This window comes from Hydractinia symbiolongicarpus, chromosome 10 (assembly GCF_029227915.1).
Source record: "Hydractinia symbiolongicarpus strain clone_291-10 chromosome 10, HSymV2.1, whole genome shotgun sequence".
Classification (NCBI taxonomy): domain Eukaryota; kingdom Metazoa; phylum Cnidaria; class Hydrozoa; order Anthoathecata; family Hydractiniidae; genus Hydractinia; species Hydractinia symbiolongicarpus.
The window spans coordinates 11,173,721-11,198,322 of NC_079884.1; the positions used below are offsets into that span (position 1 = coordinate 11,173,721).

A 24,602-nucleotide genomic window follows, 5' to 3' on the forward strand; every position below is an offset into this window, starting at 1 on the left:
GGCTGATTTAGCCGAGAAAGTGTGTGGAACACTTTGTGGTGGTGTGGGAACTCTCGAGAGCTAGCTAGGTCAGCTATTATATTCTGTTATCGTGTTTCCCATTCCTTTTTGTTTTATTAGATCTTGTAACTAGCTAGTGTAACTAGCTGTAGTAAGAGAGGAATTAGGAAATAAACAGCTCTGTGACTAATTATCCTGTTCAATTTCACATACACATGGTACCACTTTTAGAAAAAAACAGAAACGTTTCACTTCAAACACTCACAGCTTATGAATAATTCGCTCTCTATTTATATGAGAAGCTGGCCACAGGTGAATGCCATGTTTTACCTCAAATCATAATGGTTACCTGAATTATAACTCTTATGTATTTTTTAGTTATTTGCTTCATCAGCAAATAAGGCCACCGTCGAAAATATGTTTGTCATTTCTAATTACAAAAGTAAGTCGGTCGGTCGGTCAGATAAGAATTTTTCCCGAAAAATTACAAAAGTACTATATTTCGCAGTCAAATTTTGTTATTTGTTTTAAACGTACGTCGGCTGAATTTTTAGCCCACGCTTCAAGTTCCATTTTTGACAATCAACGTCGTTCCCATGGTTTTTGCTTGTATTGCCGTATAAATGCAAAGCAGGAAAATATAGCACTGAGTAGCACACCGCAGTCCCCTATCGAAATAACATTCGGACATAACAACCGTAATTCTGAGGACCGCTAAAAAGGTAAATGGTGGATTTTGTTGCATGTCGAAGATTGTTCCTGGATAGTTTAGTTTATTTTTTACAAATTTACCGACTCGCTGACTCGACTTTCGCCTTTCAAAGTGAGTCGGTCGGGTGGTGGTAACCAATTATATTTTTTAGGGTGGCCTTACTATAAAATCACATAAATGTTTATTTGCGTAAATGTTTGTTTGCATAAATGTTCGTTAGTGTAATCGTTTATTATCCAAGCATTAAATCATCGCTTGTGTAAATATTAATAAAAAACAACGATTTTTTTTCTTGGATTCTATGCTAGAAGTAATCTCAATATTTTTTGCAACACAAAAAGGTACAGCTATTTTAAGGGGTGGGGGGGGGATGTTCACAAAGCAGGCTCCATAAGCAGTGAACCCTAAACACTGCACCACTATTAAATGATTAAAATCTTTATCAAGCATTAACTTGTTACTCCGGTTAATAGTTACCCATTCTTTTTTAGTTGTTGTTGTTAATACTATTTAACTCAATTTTTCTCTGCTTCTGGCTTCAAAGAATTAAAGGTGAATTTTATCTTTTTTGAAGGGAAAAAATGAGAATATTTTTTCTTTTCAGCTTTTAAATAATGGTTGGATAAATCTTTTCTTCTTCTTTTTATTTAATCAGAAACAACTCTAAGGATTACTACATGTCAAGGTGAAAATAAAAATAAAAATTCATGAGCAAAGAACTTCACAATCAATGTAGTCTTTTTGTAACCTTAAAAATAAATATAACAGAGGAGGATGTTACAACAGGTGTACAGGACATGTTTTTTCGTAACAAAAGTATAATAAAAAACATACACAAAATCTATTTAACCAGAATGTTTTTTTCTTCAGTCAATATACTATTTTGAAATATTATATATATAATCAAAATTATCATAACAGAGGAGGGTGTTACGACAAACATATGGGATATGTTTATCTATTTTGTGCATGCAGCAATTTATTGTGTCAGGGTTATGAATGCCTTATCATTAGGATTTAAAAAATAATTTGGGTTCAAAAATACAAGCTAATGAAATTATGATGTCATTTTTTGCTCTATGAAGTAAACAGAACAGGTCAAATAAATGTTATTTTTCATATTCAGTCAAAACAATATGAATAACAAATAAAATATTGATGTGGTTGATTAACTAAACATATAAAGTTTTAATAAGAAATAATGTATGTAATGTAATATTGTAATGTATAGAAAATGTGATTTTTATATATGATTATGTTGATAATGCTGTAGTTTCAATTGAAGTTAGCTTAGAAATTGAGTCTATTTGATGCAATATATAAAAAATCATCATTGTGAAAAATTTAAGTTGTTTTGGATTATTGAATCTTTAAAAATATTAACACTTATCTGTTCAGTCATAGTCATTGAATAATATAGATATTATCATGTCATGAACAAGCGAGATTACTCTCAGCTATATTTGACAACTACAGCTATTATTGACGGGTAATGATGGTAATCATTAGTTGAGGAGATAATTAGAGGATCAAAATCAACCAATCAGATCACAGCAATTAAAGTAAATAACTTTTTCACCGACCCAGATGGAAGCAATAGATTGACTAAAATTTTTTCCTTTTTCTAAAATATTGAATCTATTTGATGTTATAGTGAAAAAATCATTAACATGAAAAATTTTAAAGGATTATATAGTTTCTTTCTTTACTGCCTAGTAAAATGTTACATGAGTTTTCTAAGAAACTGGTTTTGAAAGCAGTCTCATTGTTGCTTAAGAAATCATTCATTTAAGTATGGAATGGTTATAAGTTTAAGTATGGAATGGTTATAAGTCTCATGTTTTGTGTTTTATGCTACATGTGTGCTAATCTCCTCTTTTTTACTTTTTGCTAAGCTTTTTTATACTTCTTTTGTTTTTTGATAATCTTCTTTGTTATCATGATTCTGTTGAAGGTAGAAATGTCATTTTTGGGTCTTTTTTGTTTTGCTTCCTATCATTCGGGCTGACAATATTTTTTGAATGTTTCTTTAGTTTTTAAGGATTTTAAGCTTCTTATTTATTTATCTATTTTTTAAATAAAGCATGTATACTACGGTAATTAATTTGCTGTTTTTGACTTTTAATAATGAGCAGTAAATAGTATATTTTATGATTTTAAGAATATTTTATTTATCTATATTATAATGCCCGTATACGTCTGTCTGTCTGTCAAAAATGGTAGCTTAGCTGCGCAAAAGCGAGAAGCACGCAATGCGGTATAAAAGGGACGGGCGAACCCATGGATTTTCCACAGGCTAACGACTAGTATTTATTATTTTTCTACACTTATATGTGTTCATTATTTATGAATTATAAAATATGCACATCTTTTGTATTTAGAATAGTATACACTAACACAAGAAGATGGAGGAACATGTGCAAAGAGCATCTCTTTCAGGTAAGAGAAATCTGCTTTTTTGCTACACGTTGAAAATGATTAATGTGTATTGTTTTTATAATTTTTGATTTGTCTTGAGATTGTTTAAGATTCTGATGTTCATTTTTTTATAAACTAGTACAGCAAACATTGTTTTCCCTTCAATAAATACAAAAAAATGCTATGTATATTAGTATATAGAAAAATATATATTACAAAATTACCTTGAAATGTACATTGAAGAGTGTTTGCACATACATTACAACAAATCCTAGTTAATCCTTCTTAAAAATTCCCTCTTTTTGCCTTTTTTTGTTAAAAAACAAAATTTGAAAGTTGTGTTAAGACATAAAGAACAAAATGTTTGGGAAGGGTGTAAAATCTGAAATATATTCTTTAAATACAATTGTTTTATTTCAGATGTGTCATCTCCAAGAACAGAATATGAAATTGAAACATTTAATGTAAGTATATACAAAAGCAAACATATCTATATTTGAAATAAGACACTTTAAAAGCATAGAATAGTTGTCATAATTTTGTTGTTTTTTAGAGAAGTTGTAAGGCTTTTTTTTAATCATATTAATTTATTTGAAAAACACTGATTTTTTTTGTTTTTTAAAGATTGTGTGTTACTGACCTTTACAATTGTTGAAAGCTATAGCTAAAAATATATATAAAATAATTTGTTTTGTGATTTTGTTTTCATCATACATAAACACTGACTGTAGAAAAGTTCTAAAAAATTGTAATTTTTTTTGTACAACAAAACAGATTAACAAATTTAAATCAAACCTTCAAGTAACTAGATAAAGCCCAAAATTTGTGAAAAAGGGGAAATACCATATATACTTTAATGATAAATATTTGTTAACTTAACATAACAATATAATTTGTCAAAACAGAAAGAAAAAAAGGAATAATCGTGAAAATTTTAAGGGCTGTGACACAGTAACGTTGGAATGTAAGATTTAATACCTATATTTATGAGATGGAATTAAAATGTGTTATTTAATTATCTACAAACACCTTTTAATTAAAAGTTGTTTTACCAAAAGGTTGACATCTTGTGCTGTTAAGAACCGTAAATGCACTATGCATGTCTTGCTATTTACATATTTTACTTCTTACAAGTCTTTATCAACACATGGCAGTGTTGTTAAAACTTTTATTATTTATTGACAACATATAAATTTATATAGGAATATTCCAGGTTCGAGAACTATATGTTTTGATGCAAATGACGTAGTCTAAACATTGTTTTTTTGCAAAAGCTTTCACAATCAATATTATAGAAAAAACGTTAATTGCTATTGTTAACCATCTGGATTTTGCAAGCGGGCAATACAGGTTGTTAGGCATTCTGATTGGTGTAGCGCTCTTAATGACGGGCCGAAATGGAGCGGTAGTGCCCATCGTCAAGATCATTTTTCGCTTAAAACGTGAACAAACACATAAAACAAGTTTTAAAAAGCATGATTATATATCTAACTCCTACAATACATTTATCGGTAAAAACAATTCCATAGGATAGAAACAAAAAAAATGTCAAGTTTAACAGATTCAGCAACATTCTGTCTGGTTGCATGATGCAACCAACAAGGCTAGCAGTTATATTTTTCATAAAAAACAATGATCTGATATCGAGTTTTATCAAATATACTAAATACAGGATGACTAAACTATAACAATATAAGTCTCCTCTTATTTTTAGACTCGTTCCGTCAGATTTTTGGTTACCTGGTCAATATAAAACACATTGAAGTCCATGTTATTCTTTGCTAGCTAGCTAGTTAAAAAATATTGCTCAGGCTTTTTCAGGAGAGGTGTGCCTAAATCGTTTCAGGCGTGTCATGAATTGCACACCTAAATAATATATATTGAGTTTTAAAAATCAAGCTATAAAATCCATTTTGTACCATGCGATGGCAGCCCTTTGGAGACTTGTCAGACAAAATGTTCGCCACATTTCCAGTCAGGTCGGGCATGTCCGTAGCTTGTTTCAAACTTTTGTCAGATAAAACATCCGATAGATTTCCGTTTTGGTGAGACACTTTTAAATTTTTTAATCAATTTTAATCACGAGCAAGCCTATTCATAGCCAACTTGACCATCCTAGCTAATTCACTTACTCCTGACTTAGTTAAAAGAACTACGTAGACATAAATCTCTTTTGCCTGGCCCTTTTGTCGTTGGTAACCAGGTCTTACACAAGAAATCCAGCCATGTGGTTCTTAACTAATGGGGAAGTGAACGCTGACGAAGCACGGATAAAGCAAGACTGCAAAACTGCAATTACGGGCAGATTTTACATCGCACACGTTACTTGATTTGCACGTGCGATTTTAGTTGAATTTTAGTTGAACATTCAACTTTTCACATTCATCTGTGAGTGCCGAACATCATTTACAAAGATTTATTCCATAGGGACTTTTTCGAATTCTGCATAGAATGTTTGTTTCCAGACAGGGCTGTTTTGAATTTTGACCTTGAGTGTTAAAGAAAGTGGTGCTAGTGGATTATAGTATTGTAAGAACAATAAACCGAAATTCTTATTTTTTTATTTTTATCTAACTTTAGACGGTTAACAAATACAATATTAACAGATTACCTTGTGCTGTACCAAAAATATCGCCCTCAGTCATTACACCGACCTTGCAAGCTCGGTCAGCACTTAGACCTTGGGCGATATTTTGCGGTACAGCCTGGGGTAATCAGTTATTATTGTATTATTATTAACTTCTTAGCTTTTGCACACAGTGTATCTATTCTCCTAAGTATGTCAGGAGAGTCTGGAATTTCCAGAATAATGTTAGGTAAAATGAAGGAACATCAGTTACCTCTACATGTCTGAAAAATGTCGGAAATTTTAGGTTTAAATGGTCAATCAAGTTAACAAGGTTGCATTTATTTTTAACAGCCTGTTTTTATCAATATGTATTATATATTTAAATTTTAAGAGTAAGCTTACAACAAGTACTGTCAAATTTAGGCCAAAATTGGTTGAGAATGAGGGAAATGCCAGAAAAATAAGGGCACACAGGGCAGCTTTAAGTAAATTAGTTACAGATTAATTTTTTTGTATTGTTTTCCCAGCTAATTATGTTTCGCTAAATTTTAGCTAACTGATTTTTATTTATCCATTTCACTTTGTGTGCAATAAATCAACTGTTTGTGGCATAAAGATGGATAGGAAAATGGCACAGCTTGATCAATAATTCTGAATGTTAGACAGTCTTGGCTGAACAGAATTGAATATTTGTTGTGAGTGGTGAGTTGTAAAAAAAAAAAAAAATAGAATTAAGGCAGTAAAATTATGCAGTAAAGTTTTGATAAGCATTCCACCTAATTAGTTTGTTCAATCTTCTCTAATACATTTGTTTTTAAAACCAGCTCATGACATTGTGTGACTGAGATGCCAAACAAAACGTTGGTGGAAAATTTATTGTCAGGCTGTTTTGCAATGCATCTATCTGTAATTGGGATTTAGGATTTGAATTGCAGTTTGCATTTTACGATTTAGAACGCTATCCTTGTGACAACAAAAAAAAGCCTACAGTGATCCCAAATCACAGTTAGAAAGAGGTTTTCTTCTGTACAGTCGGCAAACTCTTTTAAACAGACTTTTATTTTTTATTTGAACCCTGGGATGAACATAATATTTTACAGAATGTTTAAGAAAATATCATTTAGTCAAATATCATCAGTTTTTTTTTCTTTTTACTTGTTCTTGAGCACATGAAAAAATGTATCCACTAATAGGGAAATCGACAGTTTCTTGTAATAAAAAAACTACAAAGTCGTACCTAACCTATAAGAGCACTCAAGAAATAAATGTATCTTATTCCTTATCTCTTTTTCAGTTTGTTTGTAGTTTTAACTTCAGCTATCAATGTGAAGCAAACTAACAATAATTGGTCTAGCCTTATTTTTGCACACAGTACTGCATCTTTAATCAACTTGCACAAAATAGCAATTCACAGGACCCAATTTTTTCTACTCTTGCTTTATAGTTGAATGGCTAAAAAGCACACATATTCCATCTGTATGTCACAGTTGTAATGCTGGTTAAATTTTGTGTCGTTTCTTGTTGCCCACATGATAATTATTATGCCTTTTGATTAGCAGGAAATAAAAAAAAGAAATTTACATGCAAAGGAATCATCATTAGTGATATCCTAGAGTACCTAATTTTAAGAAGCGTCTGATCTATTTGACCCAAGAGATTTGTTAGAGATTAAAATTTTTCTGCATAGTTAATTATTAATGTTCATTTATTATATTGTGGATTTCAAACCCAAAAGTTATTATTTCCACCTTTAAAAAATAAAACTTCACAATATTCTCACATGCATTTAGCAATCTATTTCGTTCTGTATTGCTTTAATTTCAGTGTGACGGATGATTTTTCTTACAAGCACACAACTTTTTCTACTCAATAAACAAATATTTTCTGTAGCTGGGGTTGATTCCTTAAACTGTGATTGGTATTTTTTTCATTTTACAAACTTTTTGTTTTAAGTGGTAGTTTTTCGTTTACAAAATTTGTTCACAAACCCAGTTTATTTCATTCTGTTTAAACCAAAAATCAGTGACCACCTGTTATTCGCTGATAAATGAAAACTTTTTTCGTGTATAAAAATAATTGATTTGATAGTTATGTTAATGGTTTTTTTACACAAATATATTTAAATATAAAGTTATATGTTTTTATTTTTAACATGTATATTCTTATTTCTTTTCACTTACACATTAATATTTATATATATATAACTTATTTAGCTTCAAGATAAAAGAATAAAAATATAAATTATATTTATTTTTGTACTTTTAAAATTCGTTTTGAAAATTATTGAAAATTGTTCCGTGTTAAATTATTTATACTGTTCCTCGGTTTGGACAGAAGAATAAATAAAACCACAAAAGCTGGCTGAAGGGTGTTTTGTTAAGATGAAAATAGCATGCAAAACGACAATACACCTGTTGAGTTTCAATAGAAATATATTTTTGGATTTGATTTGCTGTAATAATTTCTTCTCGCAAACTTGGTTTTAATCATACTTGAACGGAAGAAAAAGAAAACCACTGCTGTTATGGAATACTGTGGCACATGGTTTAAATACTATGTTAAATATTTGTGAATAGGTGTTAGTTTTCATTCAATAAAGCTTAAAGAGTTTTTTATTGCTAGCCAATATTTAGTATTTGTCTTAAAGGCATGAATTAAAGCAGTGGATATGTTATTGTTGATAAAGCTAGAAGGTCATCAGTTAAAACACTAAATAATGTTTTGTCTGAGTTATTGTATGTTGACATACTTTTGTTGAAAAAAGAATGGTTAGTTGATTTATTGATTGTGTAGAGTATGTTCTGTTTAATCCTGCTATTAAAAACATTTCTTATAATATAGAAAACAGTCTCCTTATTAAATCTGGTGTTGAATAAGTTGTTCACTATTTGTGGACCGAGTAGATTTTATATTGCTACATTTTAGGGTTTTTATTTAGTTTCGTATAGAAAGATTTTAATCATATCCAACATGTTTCTTTTTTTGTTATCTTCACCAATATGATTTTTATTCAGTTACAGCTGGTGTTGTGGCTACCTTCTACTTAAAAGTGAAAGCAGTTAAACTCAGTTTTCTGCAACAAAATTTTTTAAATAATCTTTATAATGCTAAATGCAGTTAGGTAGCAAACCTTTTACTGTGAAAAGCTAAGTGATTGTTTTAGCTGGACAAGTTGTTTCCAGTGTTTTCATTTTAATCGAAATTTCCAAAACTTCTGGTACAAATCAAAGATGCAAATATTTAGATTGGGAAGATTTAAAATAAATACACAGGGTTTAGACAGACCCTAGAAAACCTGGAAAACCTTGAAAAAAAGGTATTTTTCAGAAAATTTCAGGGGAACTCATGGAAACCCAGGGAAAAAAATTTTTTTCTCTAATTCATGGAAAACTCAGGTAATTTTTTTTTGTCAGCCTTGCCACCTTTTTACGCCCTTAGTCTGTTTAAATCTAAATAATCTTCAAGATTCTTAAATGAGTTATAATTTTACGTATTAACAATCCCCAGCTCTAAGTTTATTTTCAACAAATAAATGTAGGTCTCATATCTGACAATTTGTTAGAGTAACGATTTATATTTTGCATCTAACGTTTTCTACTTATATTTGCTCAGAAAAAAAGGTGCTAAAACCAGGTCAGTTTTAGGGGGAAATGTCTCAAAACGACTAAAAACTCAGGGAAACTCAGGGAATTCATTTTGCCAGCCTTTGTCTAAAACCTGATACAGCACAAAAGCACCATAAGAAAAATGTATGGTGTCATGTCAGTATAAACCTTCTTGGCTCAAATTTATATTTTACTGAATTTACTTGTGAAATAAAGGTTCATATATTGTGCATTGTCTCGTAAAACTTTTAAGGTTAAAGATAAACTCAGAAGGAGTTCAAAACGTACTTTCATATAACAAAAGTTGTATTCTTTTTTAACATATAAACCGTAAAATATAAGTTCCTATGAAAGGCCGCCATTTTTTTTTTTACTTTCCTCCCAATCTTGGGTGTATTTTTTAAAAAGTTAAAATGCATAAGATAACAGTTTTATGCTTATGCGTGAGCAAAAAAAAAAAATTCTATTGTGCTAACCATAAAATTACTGGCACTGAAGATGTAATTTTTCCAAATTTGATGTGTTCTATTATTGTAAAAAGTTTTGATACATTTTAAGTTCAAGAATTATTAGCCACAGCACTTTTTGTCCCCTCTGCCAATGTTACATGGACCGGTAAAGCACGGATATAATAGGGATACAGATCAACTATGTTTATAAAACATTTTTGTATTACTGTGCCTCAATTTATAATATGTCTGAATATGAAAATCGGTTGTTGTTGTATTAATTTGCATGGTAAACACTATCCTATTGATGTATTTAGAAGAATTCCACGTCAACATTGCCAACAACTGCCACATCAGCTAGTCCACATCCTTCAGATGATCGAAGCAAGTTAACAAACAAAGAAAGTTTTAAGGTAAATATTTCTTTTTTTTTTTTTTGATTGCTATGGAAGAATTTAGTTGCAACCTCAAGAATTATAATGACCTTTCACCACTTTTTTGTTAAATGTTTTTTTCTCATGGTTTGAATTGCTTATTTAAACATTGAAATTTAATTTTCAAATGAGATTCTTTTTCAACTTGCACTTGCAATGAATCTGTTCAAACATTTTCTGTTTGTTTAAATGTTACAATTTAATGTGAAAATCAAAATGCCAAAAGGCTTCTTGCAATTTCATATTTATTGATTTTTGTGTGAAGAAAACCACATTTGTAAAATCTGTCTGTTTAAGTTATCTTTTAACTCAATTTCCAGCTTATGGAATCACAAAATCAGAGATGTGTATTGAATAATCCATGTCAATAACTTGTGTTCTCCAATTTTAAATATCTTTTTTAAGTTGGAAATAAAAAAACTTTAGGAGGAACAAAAAATTGTTAAAATATACTTAATATTAGTAAATAAAATAACAAATGGAGAATAGCTCTGATGGAGATGTAATTGCTCTCCTTTTGTGCCACGAAAATATTTGTCTTTGTCAGTAAGTCTTTTCAACTTTGGTAGCCCATTTTCGAATTTTTTTGAACACATTTGTTTTAAGAGACATTGCATTATCAATTTTTATTTATTGTATAGTAATACTGTCTATTCTCTCTAGGCAAAATAAGTTTAAAAGAAAAATTATGTACACAAAATGTATTTTATCTGTAACTACAATTAGTGAGATTATAAAGTTTGACTGTTTCACATGTTTTCATCAGGCTTTAGGTTATTGCATTTAATCCAAATTTTTGAAACATGCTAATTGTTGCTGACGTTTTGTGTCATTCCAGCATGTTAGAAAGTTTCTCTAGCACATTCTAAATGTTGCATAGCATATATGGAAGTTGCACTTTTGCACCATCTGCGAAGCGTTGGCGAGCTGATAATTCTTGCCAACTTCGAAAATTGGCCAAAAATCTGTCGTTGTGCCAAATGTTTTTGTCAGCTGAAGTAAAAAGGAACTTTAGGAGGAACAAAAAATTGTTAAAATATACTTAATATTAGTAAATAAAATAACAAATGGAGAATAGCTCTGATGGAGATGTAATTGCTCTCCTTTTGTGCCACGAAAATCAGTACTTTGGATAGCCCATTTTCGAATTTTTTTGAACACATTTGTTTTAAGAGACATTGCATTATCAATTTTTATTTATTGTATAGTAATACTGTCTAAAATTATGTACACAAAATGTATTTTATCTGTAACTACAATTAGTGAGATTATAAAGTTTCACTCTTTCACATGTTTACATCAGGCTTTAGGTTATTGCATTAAAACCAAATTTTTGAAACATGCTAATTGTTGCTGAAGTTTTGTCATTCCAGCATGTCAGAAAGTTTCTCTAGCACATTCTAAATGTTGCATAGCATATATGGAAGTTGCACTTTTGCGCCATCTGCGGAGCGTTGGCGAGCTGATAATTCTTGCCAGCTTCGAAAAATGGCCAAAAATCTGTCGTTGTGCCAAATGTTTTTGTCAGCTGAAGTAAAAAGATTTAATGGCAATTCTTGGTTGCTGTATTTTTTTACGTAAAATTCTAAACTTGCCACAAGGTGCCACAAATGCCAATCCTTGTGCCACATGTGACACAAGGAATTGTTTTGTATTATTTTACGATTTTTATTTACAGGTAAGGAAACGAACATACAAGAAGGAGAAGAAGAAGAAAGAAAAAGAATTTTCATCTGCAATTAAGGACAAGTCAGTTACAATTGTCTCCTCCTGGTTGAAGGTAATTTTATTTCGTGTTAACGGTGTATGGTACAGTATCAAAATTTTGGCAAATTGAGTTTAAGGAGTTTATTTTATTCTTGTTTAAGTTTTGCTGTGTGATATTTAAAACTTGTTTAAGGGGTCAATAATTTTATTTTTAACCTGGTTGCATTTTAGATACGAGGAACGTTAAAAAGTTGGTCAAAATACTGGTGCGTGGTGAAACCTGAAGTGATAATTGTTTACAAGAGTGATTCAGTATGTTTCATATTTTACTTATTACTCTATAATCTTCTCAACTTGCTGGGGAATATTTGGGCAGAGTAATTGAAAACCTGTGAAATTAACCAATGGTAGACTTCACTATCGATGCGGACAGCGAAATGACAAAACGTTATTTTTCTTATAAATATATTCGTAAAAGTTGGCACACAAGTTTATCAAGAATATTTTATATCCAAAAAAAAAAATTTTTGGTTTGAGGTTTCTTGCCATTCTCAATAATTTCAGCAACACCACTGGGTTGGAACCATTTTGATCAATAATTGTGAATTCATTGAAAGGCCCTCATCAAAAGAAGGATTTTGCTTCAAAATATTTCAACCTTATGGACAGAGTATATGGGCGACAAAGGTAAAGACTTCTATTTTTTCATATTGTTTATCTATGAATTGTACTTTATACTTGACATGTCACTTTTGATATTCAATAGTTAATTTTGGATTTTTGAAATCTTTAACATTGTCTTTAATTTAAAACCCCCTACAATCCTACCCTGGATTGGATAGGTTATATTTTGGATTATATTTTTTCTTATCCCAATTTTAACCGTCTATACGTCAACTTAAGTCTAATACAAGGTGTCTTTTACCAAAGACAGGAATAAATGGTTCTGCTAACACAGGCCTCTCACAAATTACCTCCGAAAAAATACCTAAACCTGAAAGAAGTTTTTAAGAAAAAACTACAGTGAAAGTATAAGGCTTGATATTCAGTTTTACAGTTTGGTAAAATAATGAATTTGGCAGTGGGTGCAGTATACAATACCTTGTTCCCCCAGCATTCAAAAATATTTTTTGTTTAATTTTTGAGCTTTAAAATTTCTTCTTTTAATGTTAGGGGCCAAAGGGCGAGGTAGCTGGATCTTTAGTGCAGCCCATGCCCAAAGATCATTTGATATTTCGTGCAGCCAATGAAGAAATAGGTTGGTTGATTACAATATTAGATGCAAGTGATAAGTGTCTTTGTTTCCGTGTCCATGTGAATGTGTGACTGTAGCAGACTGGTGTAGCTGTATGTATATCTTCGTCTCATCACGTAGGACGATGTTGGTTGGACGCATTGGAGGTTGCTCAAAGTACTTCTTTGATCAGTTCATCTGATAAAATGTGAGTGAGGTCTCTATGTATAATTCCATTTCCACTGAGAGAATTTTTTATTACCAAATAAAAGCTTTAAACTCGTCGCTTCGGAACATAAGTTCAGATCTTAGGGTAAGGTCAGATGTTTTTTTTCATGGAATTTACTTGAGGCTCAACTGAGTTAAGTTCAAGTGGAAACAACAATAAACAAGAGTATGGCGTTTTAAAAGTTATAAAAATAAAACGTAATAGATCCAATGCATATTGCTGAATATATTTTCAAATTTGGACCAGAAGACCAATGCCAAACAACCAGTGTTCCAAAGTTCATTGTTTTGTTTTCACTCTTCACCTTTTCATTTAGTCAAAGTGATTTATATGGCTCCCAACACAAGGATACTTCTATGGCTGAAAGTAAGTTTAATAACGACTCCAGAAAACAGCTTTTTCAATTTTGCAGAAACTGATAAAGTAATAAAAGATCCTGGTACATGACACTGCTCGTTTTGTTTTATATTCTAGCTTTCTGTTCTTATTTATTTATTTATTTATTTATTTATTTATTTATTTATTTATTTATTTATTTATTTATTTATTTATTTATTTATTTATTTTTATTTTAGATATTTACGACGATGGTTTTATTGGTGTAAGTTTTTTTTACAATATCTGATTATAGCGTTTTTCTAATATATCTGTGTTTAAGACATGCAAGTGTTTGTAAGTTCGAATCCTCAGATAGGCGCACTTGAAGTTTAGTGTTGTCAACTCGTTTAAAAACTAACCTGTGTATCAAGCAAGCAAGTTAGAGAAATGTTGTGTGCATCTTTATGAAGTTTGAATGAAAGCGCATGAAAAGTTTGCCATCAAAGTGAAGTTTCTTAGAATGTTAAACTTTAGTTTAATCATTTCTTGTATGTTTATTTATATTATTTATATTTATTTGTATTTATTTATGTTTATTTATATTTATTCAGGACAAATCAGATTACTCCAGTGGCGAAGACCCACCTGAAGAAGAAGGTGGGTATATAAATAAATTATTGAACAAGTGAACTAAATCAGAACTTGACCAAAAGTTATTTTGTATTCAAAATCGTGAATTGTATTAATAGCTTATGGAGCTTTCACATGTACAGATGAGCCGGTGGAAGAAACCTCTTATGTTGCTCCAGTAGAACATGAAGAATTCGGTGAAGTGAGTAACTATGAAATGAAAACTTTTCTTTTCCGTCAACATTGCTTTAGGACATGTCAGTCAGGATAGGTACCTCCCTTCCTATTCTGCCAGTCGCTTTCATTAGTACTCTACCAAGCAAAACAATTAACCAATTTAAATTAGCAATGGTGCATTTTCGAGTGGTCACAAATGTTTCTCTACCCAACTGAGAAAATACAAGAAATATAGCTTTCTACAGGGCAATGGGTCACGATTATACAGAGTTTTTTGACATTAGGTGAGAGGGGTCTATTATAAATAGTAGTATTGACGAGAAAATGCGATAAAAAGTTTTACCGATTTCGCTCCCATACTGTTTTTAGGCTGGTGAAACATCAGAGGAGATGGAGGAAGAGAACAAAAGCATACTGTGGGCTTTGTTGAAACAAGTTGGTTTATTTGTTTGTTTCTCTCCTTTATTCTCTCCCACTCGTTCGTTTGTTTGTTTCTCGTCAGTCAGTCAGTCCGTTTGCTTAATTGCTTTTTTGTGTTTTTTATCGCTTGCTTTCGTGTTCGTCCGTCCGTTCGTTCGTTAGTTCAGGTGGTTGAAAGAGGGTATGGGTGCAAACATACAGACAGATGTCATCAATAAAAAATCTCTTCCTCGTTCGCTTGTTTTTTTTAATATGTATAGAATGAGATTTATTTGTTGTAGGTTCGACCGGGAATGGACCTTTCAAAAGTGACGCTACCTACGTTTATATTAGAACCCAGATCCTTTCTCGACAAACTGTCCGATTATTACTACCATTCAGATTATTTAGCAACGTATGTTCATTTTCAACAATGATTCTTAATATTAGAAGTCATGTTGTTGCCGTATTAATTTGTTTTCATTAAATTTCATTTTAAACTATCAACAAGTAAGAATATCTTCGTGCTTAATTAAACTCGCTTGACAAGCTTGTTAAATACACGCCTTCTGTTCTTTTCTATGAGAACTCTTCACGTCTCATTAATTCTTATAAGCAGTATACATACTAAAACCTTATGTATTATCTTTAGAACTGCAATGGAGGAAAATCCCTACTTGAGAATGAAGGAAGTGGTTAAGTGGTATCTTTCTGGATTTTATAAAAAACCGAAGGTTTGTTATTGTTAGTCATTAATCTTCCACAGTCAACTTTTCACAAATGTTGCTACTGTGGGTCCCTCGATAGCATTGAAAAGTGTCTGAGGTTCATGATACCAGAACCTCTCTCCTTTCATTTTAGGGATTAAAAAAACCATACAATCCGATCATCGGCGAAATGTTTCGTTGCCATTGGCCCAACGAACGCAATGGATCCCGGACGTTTTTCATAGCAGAGCAAGTCTCCCATCATCCACCTGTATCAGCATTTTATTGTTCTAACCGTAAAGATGGATATGCAATTGGCGGTTCTATATTGGCTAAATCGAAATTTTATGGTGAGTGCGTCCCTACCCTATACAATTTCGAAGTAGCAAACTTATAGCAAAAGTTGAATTAAAATTTTATCGTAAATGCTTTCTTATATACCACAATTGTAAACTCGGATTGCAAAAGTTATAATATAATATCTTTGTCAACAACTTTCATCGCCACCGTAAAAAAACTTATTTGATTGTGTTACAGGTAACTCGTCTTCCGCCATCTTGGATGGGACAGCCACAATCACTTTTTTGAAGCTTGGTGAAGACTACACAGTTAACATGCCATACGCACATGTGAAAGGTTTGATATTGCACTCCTTCCGCACTCTCTGTTGCTGTGCTTCTTACTAGTTAACCTATCGTGTATGTTTATCTTTAATGCGCGTAACATTTTAGGCATTCTGATTGGTTCACTTACGGCTGAGTATGGCGGCGTGGTTCATATTAAATGTGAAAAAACTGGTTATCGTGCAGATATTGAATTTAAACTAAAGGTGTGGCTTTTCTATATATTTAAAGTAAACATGTGAAAAACGATCGTGACATGGAATGGTTTTCACGATTAGGCAAAGTTGACCACTACTTCATTTATCAAGAGGCGTGTTTAGTTTAGTAGGCGCTTACTGAGTTTTTTCAGGTTTTCACACGGGCGTTTGTTTAAGCATTCGCGATGCTGATGTTACACATTTTTTTTATTAGCCATTTTGGAAGAAGAGTGGAGAATGTAATTATATCGCTGGTAAAATTCGCATGGGTAATGATGTCTTGTCAAAAATTGAAGGACGATGGGTAGGTGAAATGTCTTGTTGAAAAATGATTCACTTGAACAATTTTTAAAAACTTTGTAAATTATTAGAGATTGTATTAAAAGATGAATAAGGAAATTGCGCCATTCAAAACTTATTGTGACCAAAGGTTATTGTCACTCAAATGTTAGTGCCACCCAAAAGTTAGTGCCACCCACGCATTGAGCGGTATAAGGTAAATCGACAAATGTATGTTATCTATCTAAGGGTTGATATTTTTTGCATATTGAATGATTAAGTTTTTATTTTTATTACAAAGGTTTTTGTAAACTAAACTTTTTAACAGGATGGCGAGATTTTCATTACGGAGTATATCAAAGATAATCAGACTGTGGAAGATCCTATTCCTGAAGTTTATTTTTCTCCTACACCTGAAGTAAAACGGTCGCGTTTGAAGCGTCATACAGTCAAAGATGACGCTCAGGAGGAGTACGAGTCTGAGAGGTTATGGAGTCAGGTGTCGATAGCAATAAAAGAAGCGGACCAGGTCAGTGTTAATATTCTTCCTTACCCTGTTGTTGTTGTTGTTGTCGTAGTTGTTGTTGTTGTTGTTGTTGTTGTTGTTGTTGTTGTTGTTGTTGTTGTTGTTGTTGTTGTTGTTGTTGTTGTTGTTGTTGTTGTTGTTGTTGTTGTTGTTGTTGTTGTTGTTGTTGTCGTTGTTGTCGTTGTTGTCGTTGTTGTCGTTGTTATCCTTGTTATGGCTTTTTTCGTTGCTGTTGTTGTTCGTAGCACATTAAAAATGTTCTACTGTCCTTACCCTGTTGTTGTTGTTGTTGTCGTTGTTGTTGGTGTTGTTGTTATTGTTGTCGTTGTTGTCGTTGTTATCCTTGTTATGGCTTTTTTCGTTGCTGTTGTTGTTCGTAGCATATTAAAAATGTTCTACTTTCACTTTAGACGGCTGCTACTCGAGAGAAGTTAGTCCTGGAAGACGCGCAAAGAAAACTTCACAAAGAACTTAAAGAAAAAGACGAACAATGGACGCCTAGATATTTCGAGCGCGATCCAGATTCAACCAATACCCATGCGTGGATATATAAATACAAGGAGTATGCTTTCCTTTTATTCTTCTAAAATTTTTGATTTTTCGGTTTCAGTGTTCTAAAGTGCGGATAGCAATACCTTTTGATAGATTTTTTTTTAACAGCAATGTCCACAAATCATTTTAAAAATTTGTATTCTTGCATGATTTATTCTTATATAAAAAGCTGTTGCATCTGCACAGTTGATTTCTATTGCACCCCATGATTTGATTTCATCCTCACTTGTTTCAGTTTGAGGGCGTGGGACACAGGTGCAGACTTGATGCAGTACGAATACAAGGGAATTATAAAAACGCAGACCAGACATAAAGTACCGTTGGTCAAACGTACCACCAGCATAGCGAATATTCTTACTAATACGACGCCTGAAAAAGTCAAGCGACTGCCATCGATTAGAGAACCGGAGTCGGAGTCCGGCTCACGTAAAAACTCCTACGACCGGTAATTTTTTTTTTTTTTTTTAATTTTTCCCACCATTTACAAAGTCCAATATTCGTTACATATTTATGACTTCGTTGTTTATTAATTTTTAAACATGTTTTGCTTCAGTTACATTTAAATCATTTGTTCACAGTGTTACCATGCAAGTTTTCTCAGCCCACCCGATTAGTCGGCCTGTCACGCTTCCCACATAACAGATTGTTTAATTTCATGAGAATTTGTTAAAAGAGCCAGGACGAAAAGCAGTGATTACCCCCTAGTTTGTATTATATAAAAAAGGGTAATTTTTAACTTTCCGGTTTTATTATTTATTTATTTATTGTGATTCGAGAACAGCTAAAATGATTAGCTTGTTTGGCGCGATGTTACCATTTTTATAGAGCGATTTTGATGAAGGCTTGGCCCTGTGTTTTGACGAAAAACATTACAACCTAATTGTATGGAATGTAAATCTCTTTGTTTTTAATCCTTTTAAAATTTCTCCTTTTAGGACCAGTAATTATTCAACTCGAAGCGAAGACGACGCTTTTACGGGAATTGGAAAAATGAAACGAGTTTCAATCGAAGATACGTTGAAAGCGTGCCTGAAGCCTCTCGTAGATAGTAACATCGAAACAAAGAAGCAATTAACGGCGTTGCGAGCTGAGCTAAGACGTTTTCGAGAGAGTATGTCTGATGCGGGGATTTTGAGTTTCAGAGACGTAGTGCTTGTTATTGGCGTTATTTTTATACAACTTTTGCTACAATGGTGGTGGAAAAGGTAACGTAACTCTCCATCGTGGAGAGAGAATAATATTTAGGATCGTTTATGTGCTAGTTTCGTTTGTAGGGTGGTAATTTTTCTTAATTTTTGCAGTTACATATTTTTTTTGTCTACGTTATTCTTTATTAAAATCTCATAAACTTTTATCAGCATAAAAAATAAACATAAATTCAAGATGGTGGACAAACGTGGGTCATCCTCGAGTTTATGTTACTCAAAATGAACCGACTTCTTGTTCCCGTTTACATAGCCATCGACAACAAGTCAACGCCGGCCGTTAAACGTACACAACTTGAGTTTAACGTTTTGTTAAAGTTATAAAGATATTGTAATTCGGGTCTATGCACCATAATGAGAGTTACATATGCTTGTTCTTACTCTCGCAATAACGCAACATCGTACTCTGTAAACATTTATTACAGATTGTAGCTGGAGTATAACATTTTTACCTGACACCAAAGCACATATATATATACCATATGAGCATATATAATATATACAAGGTGGAGGTGTATGTAGGTATTAGACTATATATTCTTACTATATTATCGGCACTAGGTTGAGTAAGGTTGTGTGCCACACCCAAGTTGTTAACATAAGCACAAGTCATTTTTCATCAATATCTTTAGCCTAATATAACGGTCTTATTTTACCACCGGCCGTCTGCACGCTGGTCAAACTGTGATAACATCGCTTTCCAAGTTTTATTTCAGTAAAAGTATAAAAAGATATAGTTTTTCTCACAGGTGTTTTGTAAAAATAATTTTGTTCCCATTTAATTTTTCGCCTATTAAAATAAGAATTATAATGTAAACTTGAAAGTATTCTGTATTACATATTTAGAATTTGTATTGTAGATAATATAAAGAAAGTGTTTTAACTAACTGTTGTGTGCGACAGTTCTAACAGTGAACTGGCAACAACTCGAACTTCACGAGGGAGCAAGGAAATGGAGTTTTGTTTCGGCGCCGCGTAGGAGGGTCTTTAGGATGCGGTCCTTATGGATTTTACTCAAATATACATCAGTACAATAAATTTACTTATTTTTTAATTCGCTTTGCTCAACCGAAAATAACCTTAATTATTTTTTAAACTCCATGTGGGACAAGAATAACGCGGTACTAGTGGTGTAGTAGTTATGTAACGACCATACACGTGATATGGTATCCGTTATTTGTAGATTTTGTTTATTACTCTGACTGTAAGAATAGAAATATATCGACGTTACAACGCATTAAACAAAAGCACATCGAGAACATCATCAGAACATGGTAGTTATACGTACCTTTTAGACACTACTGGAATTTAATATTATTTTTTAATTAGTAAAAATTTTAATTACTAGTCGTTAGCCCGTGGAAAATCCACGGGTTCGCCCGTCCTTTTTATACCGCATTGCGTGCTTCTTGCTATTGCGCAGCTAAGCTACCATTTTGCGTGACAGACAACGTATACGGGTATTATAATATAGATTGTTGTCACGGCCAATCGTGTTTGCAGGACACGCCTATCAGCACAGATAGCAGAATATTTTCGATATTTTTTAATATAAGTTCGCGAGTTATACGACAGATGAAAGTTTTTTATCTGTGAGAGTATGACTACACACAAAAACATGATAAGAGCTAACAAAAAAAATATACTAATAAGGTATTATCCAGATAGGAGGAGGGACCTTCGACTTAAAGTAGTTTCGACTGATGGCTTCTATAGACTTGTATATCATCATCCAGCATGGCTCAGTAAAGTAATAAGATTTGTTTGACTATATGCCGTAAATATTTAATTTAACTCCCGAAGACTTTTTGTTAGAAATGATTTTGAGGGCGTTGGCTTAATTAGAACAAAAAGGGGGCTTGATATCGGAGGAAACATTTAAGAGGGAAACTTTTTCCTCAATGTTTAAGTTTTTAAAATAAGGTGTATTGTTGTCAGTCAGTGGCTAATTTATACCCAACTCTAATGAATCCATCACGGGTGCTTACTTTAAGATAGGTCCTTATTCGAAGATAAGTACTTGTTTATTCGAAGATAGGTGCCTATCAGAGTGGGGCTTAACTGAAGGGGAAGGTGGAGGACTTAATCGAATGCTTACTGGGGAGAAAATCAAGACACGCTTATTGAACCAATACAATTATATTTTTCACAACCATAACTTAAATATCGCTTTTCTCATCTAACTTTTTTTAATAAATTACTTTGTATATGTTCTTCTTATTTTACATTGTAATAATATCCTGCGTGTGGTTTGTTTACATTTCGGTAAATCTGTATCGAGATAATTTTTAACCGGTGTTCTTTTTCTTTACCGTACTTTTACGACACATATCGAAAGAACAATTTAATCTGATCTCTTGACATTTTGAACTCTTTTGGATGGAATGAGAACAAGTCCGAAAGCAGGAACCACTGTTACTGTTTAGGCAAGTCGTTTTCTTTTTTGTTTCTTCTAAAAGAAAAGGAAAATACACTTAACCAGATTTTCTAACTTTATCGATAATGGGAGAATTTTTTTGGCGAAAACGTTGCCGGGAAATTTGGTCCCATCATCCCAAAAAAAGTATGGTGTAGCTACATTTGTCTATTGTGCATAAGTGTATATTAAAAATTTAGGAGTTAAAGGAGTTATTTTTCTTCCTAGCGATATCGATAACTCATAGGGCTGCATCGCTTTCTCAAATAGTCTCATGATCCACGCTAAAAAAGAGAGTGGAAGTTCACTGAATGTTGTGACGAAAATAGGCCAATATGGTGTCTTGTTATCACTGTTCGTTAAAAAAAATTTGCCTGGAATTCAAAAGTGTAAATTTTCACATGGTTGACTATCCAGGAGATCAAGCATTTGTTTTCTTAGCAGTAAATCTGAATAGTTAAGATGGAAAAAATTATGCTGCGTTTTTTGATTTGTTAATTCTATTGTTCTTTGCTCACGTGGTCAATATCAGGAAATCCTTTGCTTTAGGCGAAAATGGCTTCACTCAACTGAACAAATATAATTAATTCTTGTAATAATCAAGAGGGTACGATATGACCACGCCCGCTTTGTGCTTATTGGTTGTCTATAATTCGGGTTTTGCTGTGAGGTGGATTCAAATTTTAGAGATTTTCTCCGACATTTTTTTACATCTAAGCTTTCGTTTGAGAGAAACTGAATTAGATATTCTCAAAAGCTTAGTTAACTAGGCTAATGGTTGACTTTTCAGCTGTCTCTCTTGTTATTTTGACTGTGTCATGTCTGAAAAAGACACGGTATTCAGCAAAATTGTGACGACATCAAAACGACGACGTCGTAGAAAAAGTTTAAACAAGGTACCTGTCGTTGTATTTGAACGAGATTGTCCCATAATAATATAATAGTTTCCTCGACAATGAAAATGATCGTTTTGTCCACCGTAGATATGTTCATGCAGAGTTTGTGAGTACGGAACTAGTGTGTTGTGACCCTAGAAAAAACAAATTTGATTGGCTAAAGAATAGGCACCACTATTACTTGTTTCCGTTTAACTTATAAAATTCTTCCTTGTTTTTAATCCAATGGAAAAGATGAGGTGTCGGACAAAAGTGAACCAATACAACCTCGTTTACAGGGATTTTTGTCTCTCGTCGGCGCTGCCCCAGGGTTAGTAAAGATGCAAGATGCCCTGGGGACGAGGTTGGAACCAATAAGCAATTATCATAAATCACGATTAAAAAAATTCAAGAAATAAACAGATGAAAATACAACAGTATGGTTCATCTGTTATGTGGTAAATGTTTTCGGACGTAAGCGAAAACTGAAAGCTTCATATCACCAAACGACTTTCAAAATAAGTTGCTGACAAGTTAAATTTTTACTCAGACATCCTCGTTTCCAGAACATCTTGTATTTCTCTTATCTTTCAAGAGTCAATGAGAATGATGTTGATACTTTTGTGTTAAGAAATATCACTGTTGGAAAAATGGTGCACAATTTTGTTCCGCTTGTATTTGAACTGCGTGATTTGACGCAAAGTAATGTTTTCTTTTTCAATAGGTATTCTTTCTCGAGAATCATGACGTCTTTCACTATTTTTGCGTCTGCATGTGAGGTCTAATTTCTTCTCTTGTCAACAATTAAAACGTCGCAAAATACAAGCGTTCTGGAAATTGCGCAAAGTCAAAACTCACACAAAATTACTTAGGAATAAAAAAACGAATTTACACCAATGAGAAAGTGAAAAACATGGATTAGGAACAAATTTGCTATATATCTTACCATAATTGTACTCATTAACTTTGACCATAATTTTTCATTTTTGATCACATTATTCGCTTCATTTTGTTTCGTTTTTTCCATCGTCGTAGCAAAGCAGACATGACTTTTCTCGCAAAACATTACGCGATAGAACACCAAATTCTAAAAAAAAGTGAATTTTCTATCTGAATTGAATAAATTCTTAAGAATCCCGCGAGTCTGGCGATAAATTTGGTAAAAATTTGTTATTCGCGAAATAAATTGAGAGTGTCGTTGAGTTTCTTATGTGAACTTCGCGAAATTAATTATTGTAAGATAGTTGGACTCTTGTTAACTGCGAATATTAGCTCTTAAAAAAACATTTTCAGAAGATTCCTTGCAACCGAAAATTAGACTTTTGCGAAAATTAGGTCACTTAAGGTAGGTTTTTTCTGACCATATTTGGGAATTTATTGGTACTACTCTCCGGACCACCAGAAATTACATAAAAAAATGGCAGTCAATATATTTTATGAGTAGTAGAAATTCAATTTTTATATTTCAGCTAGTGAATTAATGTGAAAAGACATTTTGGCAAAAAGAAATTTAGGTGCTCATATTGCTGGACGTTGAAAAATTTTATACTATGTCAACTTATTTGACACTCACTCTTCTATCTTAGCGCGCAAAATGGATTTATCACGTTATAATTGAACGATCTACACCTTAATCTTAAAAGTGTCACTTTCAACAATGAATGCGAAACTATGAATGTTATACCTTCGTGTATGCTCTTAAGGTATCTAGAACAACATAGCTTGTTGAGCGGATACATTCAACATATTGATCTTAAAACACGGCCCAGCATATTCTGTGTTGTTATATTGCGGTGTCAACTACTTCTTGTCACGTTTGTTTTGTAAAGTGTGAACACACCTAAACGGCTAAACAAGAGCAACTCCGCCCCTTTTGTGAAGAAATTGTTATGTCAACTTAAAGTTGTCAACAGAAAATAGATTTACCTTCAAGCACCTCGCCACAATGAGGAGGAGCTTAGTAGAATTATACGCACACACGTATGTTAAGAAATATGAGACCCAAGCTCTAGCTAGCTTTATATGCACTTGAAGAATGTGCGCATTCACCATAAAGGCCGAGGGCTGGCATCTCGCCCTACTCCCCGAAAATTTGATCAATAGTTTTCTTCTTTTGCGCTATCAGTTGTTAGGCTTTTTTTAGTTTTTGACGTAGAGAAATTTTTCAGAAGCTTAAATATATTTACATCTATGCGCACATTTATTTATTCATTTGTATTAAAAAGCTATTTTTATTCAGTTTTTGCATCTTATTGTCTCGTCTGGTTTAGCCTCACCCCCTCCCCATCCTCACGTTCGTGTACCTATGAGTCCTCTCGATTAAGCTACAGTACATATTACA

The 24,602-nt window shown here is 32.6% G+C and overlaps 2 protein-coding genes across 5 annotated transcripts; one reads left to right on the top strand and one right to left on the bottom strand.

Moving 5' to 3' along the window:
• Nucleotides 1-19,853, top strand: LOC130613256 (oxysterol-binding protein-related protein 8-like). Of its 4 annotated transcripts, XM_057434596.1 has the most exons (25): nucleotides 7-68; nucleotides 1,204-1,264; nucleotides 3,094-3,151; nucleotides 3,551-3,594; nucleotides 10,071-10,166; nucleotides 11,866-11,967; nucleotides 12,126-12,206; nucleotides 12,459-12,581; nucleotides 13,068-13,152; nucleotides 13,270-13,336; nucleotides 13,674-13,723; nucleotides 13,933-13,958; nucleotides 14,287-14,332; nucleotides 14,425-14,507; nucleotides 14,852-14,917; nucleotides 15,184-15,296; nucleotides 15,534-15,615; nucleotides 15,743-15,938; nucleotides 16,126-16,224; nucleotides 16,320-16,417; nucleotides 16,623-16,712; nucleotides 17,016-17,216; nucleotides 17,624-17,775; nucleotides 18,001-18,210; nucleotides 18,701-19,853. In XM_057434596.1, the coding sequence occupies exons 3-25, from the start codon at nucleotides 3,118-3,120 to the stop codon at nucleotides 18,972-18,974; spliced, it is 2,418 nt and encodes an 805-aa protein (XP_057290579.1). In that variant the 5' UTR covers nucleotides 7-68; nucleotides 1,204-1,264; nucleotides 3,094-3,117; the 3' UTR covers nucleotides 18,975-19,853. The 4 variants fall into 4 exon arrangements, with proteins under 4 accessions (XP_057290580.1, XP_057290579.1, XP_057290581.1 ...); XM_057434597.1 differs by lacking the exon at nucleotides 1,204-1,264 and having other exon boundaries at nucleotides 1-68; XM_057434598.1 differs by lacking the exons at nucleotides 7-68; nucleotides 1,204-1,264 and having other exon boundaries at nucleotides 2,950-3,151; nucleotides 10,074-10,166.
• A 1,745-nt stretch (nucleotides 19,854-21,598) lies between these two features.
• Nucleotides 21,599-23,343, bottom strand: LOC130612248 (uncharacterized). The gene is made up of 2 exons (XM_057433553.1): nucleotides 23,208-23,343; nucleotides 21,599-22,416 (listed from the first exon to the last, which is right to left on the bottom strand). The coding sequence occupies exons 1-2, from the start codon at nucleotides 23,325-23,327 to the stop codon at nucleotides 22,189-22,191; spliced, it is 348 nt and encodes a 115-aa protein (XP_057289536.1). The 5' UTR covers nucleotides 23,328-23,343; the 3' UTR covers nucleotides 21,599-22,188.
• Between the last annotated feature and the right edge of the window lie 1,259 nt (nucleotides 23,344-24,602).

Excerpts from the sequence above, each read along its gene's own strand:
- LOC130612248 (XM_057433553.1), bottom strand. The coding sequence starts at position 23,327 with ATGTTTTGCGAGAAAAGTCATGTCTGCTTTGCTACGACGATGGAAAAA. Across the intron at positions 22,417-23,207 it reads AGTTAATGAGTACAATTATG|GGTCACAACACACTAGTTCC; the intron begins GTAAGATATATA and ends TGTTTTTTCTAG.
- LOC130613256 (XM_057434597.1), top strand. The coding sequence starts at position 3,118 with ATGGAGGAACATGTGCAAAGAGCATCTCTTTCAG. Across the intron at positions 13,724-13,932 it reads GGATACTTCTATGGCTGAAA|ATATTTACGACGATGGTTTT; the intron begins GTAAGTTTAATA and ends TTTTTATTTTAG. Across the intron at positions 14,333-14,424 it reads AGACCCACCTGAAGAAGAAG|CTTATGGAGCTTTCACATGT; the intron begins GTGGGTATATAA and ends TTGTATTAATAG.